This window comes from Diprion similis, chromosome 3 (genome assembly GCF_021155765.1).
Source record: "Diprion similis isolate iyDipSimi1 chromosome 3, iyDipSimi1.1, whole genome shotgun sequence".
Taxonomy (NCBI): Eukaryota; Metazoa; Arthropoda; class Insecta; order Hymenoptera; family Diprionidae; genus Diprion; species Diprion similis.
The window spans coordinates 13974482-13988473 of record NC_060107.1 but is presented as its reverse complement, the minus strand read 5'-3'; the positions used below and the strand labels follow the sequence as shown (position 1 = coordinate 13988473).

Below are 13992 nucleotides of genomic sequence, written 5' to 3'. Positions count from 1 at the left end.
TTTTGTTGCAACATGGACTCAAGTATTGAAACCAATCGTGCATTATTTTAATTTCAAACACATATGTGCAAATACTACTTTCGTGTGAAAAAGCCTCAGTTGGCCGATAAAAATGCACCGGCGTTAAATAAGCGTCGAAAATTTAACACAAATTGAAGCATGAAAAATTGATTTTCTGTATCAGCCCCCTTTTTACTGGCTATGAAAATATTAGTCAAGTATCTTAGACTTATAAGTACACAAATTACACGTAAGTACCACCATTTAATTTTATTCTTTTGTTATATCAACTCCTTCTGCTATTTTCGTATTATTTACATCAAGAAATAACATTATTTTTGTCGATATGACTGAGATGCAGTTGCTTAAGATTAACGTTGCTGAATTTGGCTGAAATGAATAGTCTCAAATAAATTTGCAGAGGTGTGGAGGGTAGACAGTGTCTATGCGGCCATAGACGAAAATTCAAATCAGTGGTCATTTCATAGTCATAATAATATCCGTCACTTAACTATCTATCTGGCTACTTGGGATGGTAGCATTAGTACTTGTCGTCTTTATGTACCCATTGTTTACCGAATTGAGTTGCGCGACGCAGAGGGTGCCGTTTCACGATACATTTTCGGTTACGGAAAGCGTTGATGACACACAGTACGTTTCTGTTCTAGGGGTTCTAGGGAAAATGAGAACATGAAGCAACAAATGAGGCACTTGCAACTCGGTTCGGAATGCGGCCATTATTCTCAATTCAGCAAGCACTCTCTGATATTGGCTTCCAGTGCTGTTAACAATCTTTTATCCTTCTTCCGCTGCCGAGTTCGTGACTAGCTCTGCCTCTGTCCTAGGGAGTTTTTACCGCTGTCAACTAATTTCAGAACGCACGGTTAATCACACTCTCGCCCACTCTCGCCGTTCTATGTCACCTGTGGTCTGTGTTGACTGTCGAGTGCAAGCGGCGAATTCATCTATTTTCGACGTTTAAGAAATAGCTGGTCAAAAAATGCCGAGTCAAGAGGTCTCCACAGCAAAAGTAGTGGTTCATCCACTAGTTTTATTGAGTGTAGTTGATCATTTTAATCGCATGGGAAAAATTGGTAATCAGAAAAGAGTCGTCGGCGTATTATTGGGCTGTTGGAGAGCCAAGGGAGTATTGGACGTGTCCAACAGTTTTGCAGGTTAGATTTTATCCTTCAGTCATATATATTATTTTACTGCGTCAGGCTGCTCAAGCAGCTGAACAAAATACTCCGCAACGTGTTATTGAACTCATTTTGGAGCAGTTTTTGTAATGTAATGTATATATATAATGTTTTGCATCTTCTAGTCCCATTTGACGAGGATGACAAGGATAAATCTGTGTGGTTCCTCGACCATGACTATCTGGAAAACATGTACAGCATGTTCAAAAAAGTTAATGGTAAAGATTTTTATTGAACATAATTCATATCCCTTTTGATTTGATCGAACAAAGAATTATCATCAATCTCTAGTGATATGGGTGAATAGTCACCAATGAGAAAAGTGAGCGTTGCCAAGTCTCATACTATGGAGTAGTGATATTTGCAGGATCAATAGACTGCTTATTATAAAATTAATTTAAAAAAAACATGGATTCTATAGAATATTTATATGATAAGTATTCATTATTCTTTTTCTGCAAGTTTATACAATGGATGTTGCAACAACGTTGTGCCAAAAAAAATACACCTTTTCATAGTATTTTTAACACCACTAAGTATTATGATTATTGATTGTTACGAATAGTATCTGACTAATATAAACTGCAGTCACAATATTCTACCGATGAGGATGCAGTAATGGTGCATTTCCCATCTCCAACATTCCAAACAAGCAGAATTGATTTCTTGTCTGATCCACAGACATTGACATAAAACTGAAAATCTGTTTATGTTAGTGATAAACGAGTGCCAAGTGTTCTTGCCATAAATTTCTAATTCTTGAAACACTATATCTATGAATACTTTTCTTTGTGAAAGCAATTATGGCTGCTCCAAAGTCACTTATTGTTAGATAATGGATTTGGCAGTGGCAACACCAAAAAACGGTATACTGCCATATTTTTGCAATAATTTAGACTATTCTGACATAGTTTCGCAAGAATAATCAATTGCGCAAGTCACTGGAGGGCAAAAATTTTATAAATACTGATACTTATTTGAATCGCCTTTTAAGCGTTATTGATGTCTTTGTTCGATTAAAAACAATTTGGCTAGAGTCCCATTGATTATGGGATGCATTCGAAAGATAACCCCACATCGCCATACAACGTGTACCCAACAATATTTTAATTTATTTCAGCTCGTGAAAAAGTGGTGGGCTGGTATCATACAGGGCCAAAATTACATCAAAACGACGTCGCGATCAACGAATTGATTCGTAGGTATTGTCCCAACTCAGTACTGGTCATCATCGACGCCAAACCCAAGGACTTGGGTCTTCCCACAGAGGCGTATCAAGCCGTTGAAGAAGTCCATGACGTAAGTGCCTTACTCTAGATATATCATAATTTATGATTTTCTTAAATCTTCGTCACTTATAGATTTTCCTACATCAACTGAACCAACACTGTCTATAGTCGTAGCTACTTTTACTGTGACCAAAAGTTTCTTATAGCGCTTTCAAAGAAAGTAATCTGTCATTACTTTGTATGCAGCAATAACGAAATATTTTGTATCCAAGATTTATATTGTCATTTACCACCACTGTCAAAAGTCTCAATACAACTACCAATTCACTGTGAAATATACTGAATTTTGCAAACCACATGGTATGAACGTAAATGAAAGGTGGCTCAGTTGATGTAAAGGCCTAATATAAATGAAAAACTTAATTATACATGCTGTTTGCTTAAACCAGGATGGATCACCAACTTCCAAAACCTTTGAACATATTCCAAGTGAAATCGGAGCAGAGGAAGCTGAAGAAGTTGGAGTCGAACATTTGCTCAGGGACATCAAAGACACCACTGTCGGTACACTCAGTCAAAGAATAACGAACCAATTACTTGGATTAAAAGGACTTCATGCCCAAATTCGAGAAATTAGGGATTACCTTATCCAGGTTCGTTCGATCTATGTTTCTACTACATTTTCCTGACGCATAGCTCATAGCCAATAACGCCCGATTATATCTTCATTGCAAATAACAGGTTGGCAATGGAAAACTACCGATCAATCATCAAATCGTTTATCAGCTACAAGATATCTTCAACTTGTTACCTGATATGTCACAAAACACATTTGTGGATTCACTCTACGTCAAAACAAATGATCAAATGCTGGTAGTTTACTTAGCTGCTCTCGTCAGGTCAATCGTAGCACTGCACAATTTGATAAACAACAAATTAACGAATCGTGATGCAGAGAAAAAGGAGACTGATAAGAAAGAGACGAAAAAAGATGAAAAGAAAGAAGATGAGAAGAAGGATGAGAAGGAGAAGGCAAAAGTTAAATGATTTATAGATAATACATGGTGTTGAATACTGATAAATTATTTCACTGATATACAATGAGCAATTTGATTTCGTCGCCTACTTTATTTTAAACCAAGCCGAACTCATTCACGACCTAGACGGAATGACGCCACAACTTAATCTATTTTCAATATTAATATTATTACTTTCCTTGTCGCGATGAAAGTGATCAAAATGAGATGATGGGACATTGTAATTTCTTGCAGAAATACGCTCGTAATATTACATCGTTAGACTCTGATGTATTTAGAACAGCGATTACCCAGAAGGTGTAAACAGAACTTGTTTTTTCCTTTGTTTCTCGAACTAAATGTACTAGTATCTATGAGAGTAACTTCAAACTCGAGGATTCTCGAACGCTTTGAAATTTATGCAGAAGAAATATCAAATTTTACTAATTGTACTTTTATTACTACTAGTTTGAAATAAACCTAAATGTTCATTATACGCTTAGTTCATGTACATATTCCTCCTGATCCGCGAATTACTTTACTTAATTATCGAATGATTTATACACTTTGATTCTAAAAGCCTTTAAACATTCTTTAGCAGTATTGTAACAAGAATAAATAGAACGATACCATCCATATAACCGTACTGTTGTGACTCACAACCAGTACACATGCCCTACGAAAAAAAGCATTTACAGTTTTACCCTCATTAAAAATGCTTTTCCACTGAAACGCAAGCGGACCTTGACTAACTTTGTATTTTATAATAAACCTAACTTTCTTGAAAAATCCATTATTTTTCTATCATTTCCTTCTCCGAATCCAAGGTGATACGCATTTCTTAACCTCATATTCGTTAAGAAAGACATGAAAATTAAATTGCAGCAGACATAACTCCTCGAAGAAAGTTATACCGTTATGGCAGACTCATACCAATCTTGCTACTTTAGCCAAGCAATCCATTGACTGACTCATAAATTGTACGCACGGAATATGTATTTCAATGCTAAATATAACATTTATGAGAGTATAAACGTGATGTCAAAACAGGATTCCGGCAAAAGTCTGCAGTTGCCGTTAAAATATGTTCCGTAATAATACACTCACACTAATCTACATATTATTAAATAAGTTACAGGTGACAATGTGATAAAGATTTTACCGTGGTCAGCACCACTGTCGACTAATCCTAAATAGGGTTCCAAATTCGTGTCATTGTAGTGTTGAAAATACCAATTGAAAGAACTGTCCTCTATTATTCTTACATTATCGTCCTTGCTACTGATTTGTTCCATCAACTTTGGCGCCGTGTCGTCTTTCGACAATTTATCTCTGTCGGTTTCCTTCTCGTTATTGTTGAGCAAAAATTCTGGTAATAGTTTTCCAAGATCTGGTGACATTTGATTATTTTGATACTGTTCCGCTATAGGAGTGAGGCTGGGCGAGGAAACTTTGGTGATTGTCGATCGGCCAAACGGTCGATAAGGTGGTATTTGTCCACCAGGTACCAATAACGCAGACAAAGGTGATGCTTCTTTGTCTCGAGTGATAGAAGTCATGTACGGCATTTCGGGATCGATCGTTGTCAGGATTGACACATGTTCAGTTGTAGTTACCAGAGAACCTGTGAAGTAACATTTGATGTAGAAGGTCATGAGATTAACGACAGATTTTTATTAACTATGTTAGACTAACCGGTGGCTGCAAGATCGTCAGGCATAACGGTGGTTGCCAGACCAGATTGCACAGGTTGCTTGGGTTTCAACCAATCACGGAAATTCCAGAAGCTGCTTTTATCCCTAATGCTGGCAATGGATGCTCGAACCGTAGTCGGTGCTTTATCTTCCGCGGAAGATATATTCAGTAACTGGGTTGTATTGGAACTTGGAGTGGTCCAGACTATCTTACTGGCGACTTCACCGTTGGCAGCATTTTCGTTAGTCATTGAGTGTAGATTTTCCTCTTCGTTGGTTTCCGACGGTACCGACGATTGATCGATTTTCAATTTCTTCGTAATTTTTTCAGAAGAAGATGTTACGTTTACATCCTTCGTAACATTGACCGAAAATCCTCTAAAGTCCTTTGACGTCAATAAGGAGGGAGACGTTACATTTGATTGTTCTTTAACGGAAAGCGTGAGACCCTGTACCTTCGGCGTATTTTTTTCACTCCTGTTCCGATCAGGTAATTTCTCCGTTCGATTCTGTGGTCGATAAAATTCATCTGACGAGGTCGAATAGTTCGCCGTCTGCGTTTGCGACAATTGACTGCCGCTATTCTGACTCACTTTTTGTACGGTAACATTTTTATTCGAGAAATACGAGGACCTGTTCGTTTCCATCTGATACCTCAGCTGTGGGTCAACTATGGGAATAAATCCGCTCTGACCGCGAGGCAACGGGACGAAGCCGCCTCTGTGTATTTCCGGTTCGGTCGGCGGAAATAAGTGTATACGACCTCTCCCAGGCTGGTTGAAGGAGTCGCTTTTTCTGTCTGCTTTTCTTCCCGAATTCCCCCACAGATTAAAGCTCAGACTGGGTAGCGGCACACCAAAGAACGTGAATCCAGAACTACTCGGCGACGGGGGCACATCTTTGGTTGGAATAAGTGTCGTTTTGTTGATTATATTTCCGGGACCAGAACCAGTGGCTGCGTATATCGTTGGCGTTCCACCGGTGACCACAGAAGGCGTTTCGGAGGTCATTTGAAGACTTGCCATGTCCTCTGCCGACGCAGTGGTTGTCACAGTATCAGAGGAATTGTCTGGGGTCATGGTACTAGCGTTTTCATATGGATAATCCACGTATTCGTCGTAGAAATATTCTGACTCGTTGGGAAGAGGGTGCAGCGGTGTCGTACTGTCCTGTAGGTTCATCCAGGCAGAATTAACCTGTGACGTCCCAAACACTGTGGCAAGAAAACTGGTTTAAAAAGTGTTACGTTATGAACTTTATAATCAGGAGACGACAATCACGATTCACTCACACGAGGTGGCATCAATCATTTCGGCTTCACATCCGGGCACCGTAGGTTCGATTTGTCTCTCCCTCTGGCAATCTTGTCGGGATAATCTGACCTCTCTGAAGAGTGATCCATCAGCACACCGCGGCCCTTCAGCTGATGCTTGCTGCAGCCACCCTCTCAGCCACAACATTCCACAAGCGCAAGACAATGGGTTACCTGTATGTTGGATGAAAATTGTTTTAGCCAACCATATCAGGCATCGTGAGGAATACTACCGGACGAAATTAATTCTATATGGACAGAGAAAGGATTAGTTGAAGCCACCATATATAGAGAATTAGATGTTTTTTCGGTTCAAGCAAATGCTAATTACCTCAACGAAAATGAGATTAGAACAAGCATTTGTGTTATCAAGTGAAACCACATTTATTTGAATTAAGAGAACATTTCTATCGCCATATTTGATAAATTCAACCGTTTTATTGTTGCGTGTAGCATCAATTGTAACCATACCATCGATGTCTAGAACGGCGATATTAGATCTCAATCGTTTGAATGCACTTTCCGCCACAGAAGCCATCCTATTATGACGAAGACTAAGCACCCGCAATCGTGGCATGTCATCGAAAGGTGAACCTTGAATGGCACAAATCCTATTGTTGTCGATCTGCAATTCGAAAATCAAAACCTATCAGTAGGTGATTCGATGCGTGGAAATGACGATGGCTATCATTCACGTGCTGTAAAGTATTTTTAATCAGCGGAAATAAAGTAATCAATCATTGTGTACTTTATTATGTAGTTCTCGAAAGCTGATTAGTACGAAAACGAAAACGCATTAGTCGAATTGAAAATATAAAAGGTTTGGAATAGATATCTAAAACTGCAACTACATGAGGAATATTAAAAGGATCATTTCAGACTCGCGTCGTTAACAATCTCGATACTGCTTGATTCACTCTAATTGTAAGTACTTTCAAGAACTCAGTCGTCAAACGTCGGAAAACACGACTGTATACTCCGTGACATTTCTCCGTATTTGGAAACTGTTCGACTCATTCTCTTTGAGGCGGTGGCAACGTCTGGACATCGTTAACAAGCATAGTAAGAAGCTGCTATTAAAATAATGAATTATAATTGCATATTGAAACAGTCCGGGATTGTGAAAGTATACTTAAACACACCTTCAGTTCAACCAACCATTCCATGGCTGCTAAACTCTTACTCGATACACGTGCCACACGATTATGACTGAGGTCCAACACTTCTAATGAGTTTAGGTTTTCTAGCCCTGAATTTTCAAGACTAGGTAGCAAGTTGTGGCTTAAATTGAGGAACAACAGTTGAGGAACATTGATGAATGCATTGTCAGATATCTCTTCGATGCGATTTTCTTGGAGCTCGGCACTTTGAAGTCGAGGTAGTTCCACAAAAGCACCGTTTGGTATCATCTGCAAATTATTTTAGTTTTCATAGAATCGTGACCATGTGAAGATAATAGTAATAATTATTGATTGAGGTATGTGACTCAATACCTGGAGACGATTTTGTCCCAATCGCAATGCTATGAGCTCCGGAAGAGCCCTTATGGCGTTTCTCTCGACAATCTGCAAGTCATTGTTCTCCAGGTCGATAAGAGACAGTCTCGGAAGTCTGTTGAACGCACCTTCCCTCAACTCTTGAATTTTATTCTTTACCAACCGCAGTTCAAGCAATGAAGTCAGACTGCTGAGAGTTTCCGGTGATAGAATGTTCAACTTGTTGAAACTCAAGTCCAGGACTTGGAGGGCTGTCAACCCGTGCAGCGACCTTGGGAGTTCTGTCAGTGCGTTGTGCGAAGCGTACACCTCACGAAGGTCTCTGCAAATTAATTTCAGAGTTAACAGCTGAGTACGAATTCATGTAGGCCGGGCGTAAAGCTGACTTGAGACCCTCTTCAATATGCGAAGTAGCTTCGAATACCGAGCAGAAAATTTCTTTATCTCAGTCATGGTTCGGTTACGCACCTGTAAAGAAGGCGTCACGCCACCTGCCCCTCGAGGAGGTAGCGTCGCGACGCACAACTCGCTCCACACTTTCTAGGTGCTGAATTTTCAGTGACGTAACCTTCCCACTCGGTTAAGTTGTGAGTGAAACCAATTTTCTACCATTACGAATTACTAGAATGCCTTGACCGCAGCTTTTTCAAATAGCTACTGTTTCTCGAGTGAAAGCTTAAAACTATTTCAATTCACCTAATAAAAATATTAGTCAGTCCCACCTACCGAGTATTAGCAAATGCCGTATGAGGTATTTGCGCCAATTTGTTCCTGGTGAGATCCAACCGCTGCAGGCGAACATTACTTTCAAATAAATCCGGTCTGATTAATTCTAGTCGATTGCCTCTCAAGTTCAAGTCAACCAACATTCTCAGACCTCGCAGGCAACCACCGTGCAGAGAAACCAGCCGGTTGTCCCTCAAGTCCAACTGTTCCATCCGTGAGAGACCATTGAAAGCTCCGTCCTCCACGTGTTGAAGAGCATTATAGCCGAGCTTCAGTCTCTTCAGATTAGGCAAGGTACTCAGCGAGCCTGGCGGTAATCTCTTTATGCCGTTGGCACTGAGGTCCAGTAATCTCAGGGCAGGAAGTGCCAAGTATGGAGACGGCGGAATCGGCAGGTTCAAAATTTGGTTCATAGGCATGTAAAGGTACTCGAGATTACGTGGCAGCCCTGGTACCACTTCAAATAATCTATTCCAACCCAAGTCCAACTCGTACAAATTAACAAGGTGGCCAAAAGTCCGAGGGTGAATCGTCACCAGGGCATTACCAGAGAGGTTGACATGCTCGAGGGCTGGATTAGCGAGGAAAGAAGCTGGGTCGACAATACCGATGGCGTTTCCGCTGATATCTAGCCGTCGCAGACTTGGTAGATTGGCCAACAACCGTGGCTCCAACATTCGGAAATAGTTATCGGCCAAATCCAAGCCCTGAAAATAATTTTGAGGGTGACAATGGTATATATTGATTGCGTACATTCTTTCTCAGAAAGGGTATTTCACCTTCAAGGCTGGTAAGTTCCAAAGAGGTCCTTCTAGCATATTAGACAACGAATTGTTGCGCAATCTGAGCTCCCGTAGAGCTGGCAGAGCAACAAACGCCTCCATTTGAACCATGTTGATTCTGTTGTGATCCAAGTGCAATCTCTCGAGAGTAGAATGTCCTCTGATAGCCCCAAACGGAATTTCTTCAAGCTGGTTGTAGCTCATATCCAAGAACTTTAGACTTGGTAATGAATCCAAAATTGTACGCAGCTCAGTGATATGGCCCAAATCGTTGTTTATAAGCCAAAGCTCTTCTAAACCACCGTTTCTCTGGATGAAAAACTCAGGGTGGATTCTGTGAATCGCATTGTGATTCAGGTCAATGGTCCGCAGCATCGGGACTCTATGGAAAGCCCCAGGGAATATTTCTGATATCCTGTTTCTAGATAGGTACAGCTCACTAAGTGTCGGTAACTCGACAAAGGAAGCCTCGCCCAAACGACTGATGTGATTTCGGTCTAATCGCAAAATGGATAACCTCGGCAAATCTATTATTGTGCGTCCAACCATCGTAGCATCCGCGATGGCGTTGCCGACTAAGGAAATTTCCTTCAATTCCGGAAGTCCTATCACTGCTCTCGGGTGGATCCAGTTTATTGCACATTCGCTTATATTCACCAAACTCAAACTTTGTAGACCCTGCAGCAATCCAGACTCCAGTCTAGTCAACCGTTGACTTCCGAATATGTGAAGCTGTTCAAGATTTGGTAAATTTCTAAAGTACCCTGGCGTCAGTTCCGCCAGAGATGGGGAATTAATTTGCAAGTATCTTAGCTTCGGGAGTCCCGAGAATTTTGGCAGCCTTTTCATCGACCTGCTTTGCAATGTTATGGCCTCAAGACCACTCAAATTATCGAGACTGTCGACCGGTAGCGATCTTAAGTCTGGTTCGACGATGAACAGCTCGAGAAGAGAGTCGTGCAGGCCGTCGAGCCAGCCCGAAGAAACTCTCTCAAGTCTATTATTTCGTAACATTAACCGTAGGACTCGTAAATTGGCAAAAACTTTCCCTGGCAGGCTTGGCAAGTTGTTGTTTTCTAAGATAATCTCGTCGATTGGCCGCGCCACGTAATGACTGACAGCATCCAGGCCTTCAAGAACTTTGGGCAACTCGCTGTGACTGCACCTACAAATCGACCGAGTAATCTTTGTAGATTGTCAATTAAATGTGTTTTATAACAGCGTTTCTGTTAAGATTCATGTTAAAAAATAATTCAAGCCATGTATACCATATCTGAAACTCCATATCCCTCGTCGAACACCTACAAGGCAAGATTTTTTCTTGGGGAGGACAACCATATTCGCTATCCAATAATTGTCCGATCGTGCCAGTCGATCCCAGACCCAGAAAACACACCACGAGTAGGAATTGATATTTCCTTTTCTCCGGAGGTTTGCCCATCGTTCATATGGATGGTCACCTCACCCTGGTTTGAGGACCCATTAATCTACAAAATCAAACGACTTCATGCCATCAGAGCTATTTTGGCACACTGCACCCAAGATTTGGAGAACCGTACAAATTCATTTTGTTACACGCCTTCGTCCATAGTAAAATATTACACATCTTAGGATTAATGCAATAACGTGGCCCTCGAGTGTCACAGGATTGTAAAGCATATTGCGTCACGGTCACAAGCGACAAAATTGTCGCTGGATACCGGAAGGCCCGACTTGGAGCGAAACATGGACCGCTACGACAATCTTCTTACCGCAATTATTATCACGCGTGCTTGCTTGCCACGATGTTATTTCGACATCGTTACACCTATTTCGCTTTGAATATCCCACACACTACCACAGGTATGATTGAATTTACCCTGAAAGCTAACACTCTTCATTAAGATAATTACGAAGATTAACGGTTGAAGGATGCGCCGTCAAACAGCCTCTTCAATTTACAATTTCTCATAACACAATGTCGTCTTTTTCCATCGTCCAGACAAGCTTTGATTAAAAAACAAAGTAAACTTTTATAACTTTAGCTACCAACTACCTCGCCTTATTATGCCACATTGTAATTGATTCCCGTTTATTGCATATAACTGAATAATATTGACAGATCAAAAATTTCCAAAATCTGTGATTATCAATATTCAACTAAGTAAATTGTATTGATACCACAGTGATTCCAACTTTCTAAGGTGGGAATAAATGGATTTCGTAACACCGTCGCCGAGCCCTAAGGTGAGCCGGCCTCAAAACGCAACCGAACGTAAAAAGTTCCGGGCTCCGAGTAGCTGAGAGTTACAATAAGACTCCTCCGATGTGTTCCTATCTCAGATCTATTTCGCGATGAAATTTATCCGGTAGGTACCAAAGTATCTATACTGCATACAGTCTCCGGTTTGGCAATATACAGCATCGGCGACTTTCCCGGAAATGATATATACGCACGGTTGATCGTTGATCAGTGCGAAAATCCCAATTAGAATACCACGCGGAGAATGTGGTGCAAAAATTTCACCAATAGTGACACGTGACATTGGGCCCAAAACAAAAAATTCCCTTTCACAGGAACTGATGCTTTCATCCTGTAGAGTGCACTGTGTTATTCGCGGTAGGTAATTCCATGTATCAGTTAACCTCATTAATAGCCATTTTTTTTTTCGAAATTGAGTTTGAAATAAACAAAGTATTTTTATAATTGGATAAAATTTTCGAACTTTCATATTTCTTTTTAGTAATCACGTCTCATATCCATTAATTCGTGTTCTTCAACATTATCGTATAACTCATCAGATTACTGTACAGTTTTAGCAACCCAGAAGACGACGCATTATTTGAGCAAAAATTGTCGTATTTTTGGATTGTATTAAATGTATTATTGATGACGCTTAGAATATTTTATATGTTATTATCGTAACTATATATTGCAATTTATTTTTTATTTTACGGTCTTCTCTCCCCCCGGTCACCCATAATGGCGCGAAAACTTGCAGATAGAAAATATATTTTTTTTTTAATCAAAGTAGATCCAATTTCAAATAATCCGTTGTTTATTGAGATGAATATTAAAATTATAATAAATATGTATCGCAGATCATCCATCGTTGTCTACTTCTTTTTAATACATAATTATAGACACCAGTCGGAAATATTTCTGGGCTCACGATTTTAACTAAACTTCATTTTATTTCAATTTTTTTGTTAGATACTCACAATCATCGTATACCTACTTGCGTACGATATTGTGACGCGATTGTACATCGTATGTTAACATGTAACTGTCGTAGTTGAACGATACTTATCTGCATGGTTGAAATATCATTGTTCAATTGTTTTTTGCCAGCGAAACGTGTATACGAATCATGATTGCCAACATTAAATTATAAACGAACAATATACACAAATAATTCTTTATTTCAGTACCGATAAGGGAGTTTGAAGGACCTAAGAATGGCGCTTGAATTACTCCAGTCGTAACTTGCTATATGTAACGGTTTTGCAGCATGTCACATGAGTATATGTTATATATGCATTTATAATGATGATGATACATACAATATAGTTTTGACTGAAAATTTCTATTCGTAAAAATTGTCACAATTCTTTGAAACAACTGACACAAGCTAGTAGAGTGACTTTTTTTAGAAACCTCTGTGCTGTATAGGCATTTGGACACACTCCTTAATTTTCTCTGAAAATCTTTCAACCACATAAATAATCGGAATTTCTCTACAAATTTCTTTCGGCTATCAAACCAACCAGAAATATTGTTCATTTGGATAATTCAGGGTTTACCTGTGTGCCTGAAGAGTGTATCCAACGTCAGATTGTATTTAACGGGGATGAAGCCTCAGCACAACTGTAGGAATCCTCGTTAGATCAGATTCTTCGTGAATTATTGCAGAACGCGAAACACAATGTCACTGTGAAATTGACCCAAGTAACGAGAGACGTTCTGACGCGTGCTTCTCGAGTTAAACTAGTGCGAAATAGAAATACGGTAAAGAAAAAAGAACACCGAGTGTAGTAGGCGGAGGAGGAGAAGGATTGCGAAGTGGATATGCATCCACCGTAAAGAGACGCTTCCAGGAAATCTTCCCTTTCTCTAAAAGCATCGTTTAGGTTGTTAAGAACCTAAATCTAGTTATTTTTCTTCCATCGTTTGACGATAGACTCTTATCTCGATCGTTACAGAAGGGTGAATTGTCAGGTAACGCAGCTAATAATTGACACTCCAGAAATATTTTGAAATTACTATTTTGTAACACGCGCATAGATGACACCACTATCGCTCATGTTTATTCCCAACTTCTCACAAAGCGCTGACATCAACCATGTTTCGATGTGCAGTTACACATCGTTGCACCCTTAATATTCATAGAATAAATTTGTATAATCTACTTCTGAAATCTAAGTATTTCAGCCGAAGAATATTGACGAGACATGACAGTTACACGTTCTCGTAAAATGTAACCAACTGACTAGTGGAGAGGGGGCGGGCAACACGGGGGGGGGGGGTACCATTAAAATTTTATAAAAAAAATCTCGTT

The 13992-nt window shown here is 39.9% G+C and overlaps 2 protein-coding genes across 2 annotated transcripts; one reads left to right on the top strand and one right to left on the bottom strand.

The window, feature by feature from the left end:
- Positions 1–909: 909 nt before the first annotated feature.
- Positions 910–3755, top strand: LOC124416750 (26S proteasome non-ATPase regulatory subunit 7). The gene is made up of 5 exons (XM_046898045.1): positions 910–1175; positions 1325–1417; positions 2320–2498; positions 2878–3081; positions 3170–3755. The coding sequence occupies exons 1-5, from the start codon at positions 1001–1003 to the stop codon at positions 3473–3475; spliced, it is 957 nt and encodes a 318-aa protein (XP_046754001.1). The 5' UTR covers positions 910–1000; the 3' UTR covers positions 3476–3755.
- Positions 3756–4510: 755 nt separating this feature from the next.
- LOC124416749 (protein artichoke) lies at positions 4511–13590 on the bottom strand. The gene is made up of 10 exons (XM_046898044.1): positions 13238–13590; positions 10723–10941; positions 9452–10619; positions 8673–9379; positions 7944–8268; positions 7593–7859; positions 6922–7075; positions 6430–6624; positions 5140–6351; positions 4511–5068 (listed from the first exon to the last, which is right to left on the bottom strand). Exons 2-10 carry the CDS (start codon positions 10893–10895, stop codon positions 4548–4550), a joined length of 4722 nt encoding a protein of 1573 aa, XP_046754000.1. The 5' UTR covers positions 10896–10941; positions 13238–13590; the 3' UTR covers positions 4511–4547.
- Between the last annotated feature and the right edge of the window lie 402 nt (positions 13591–13992).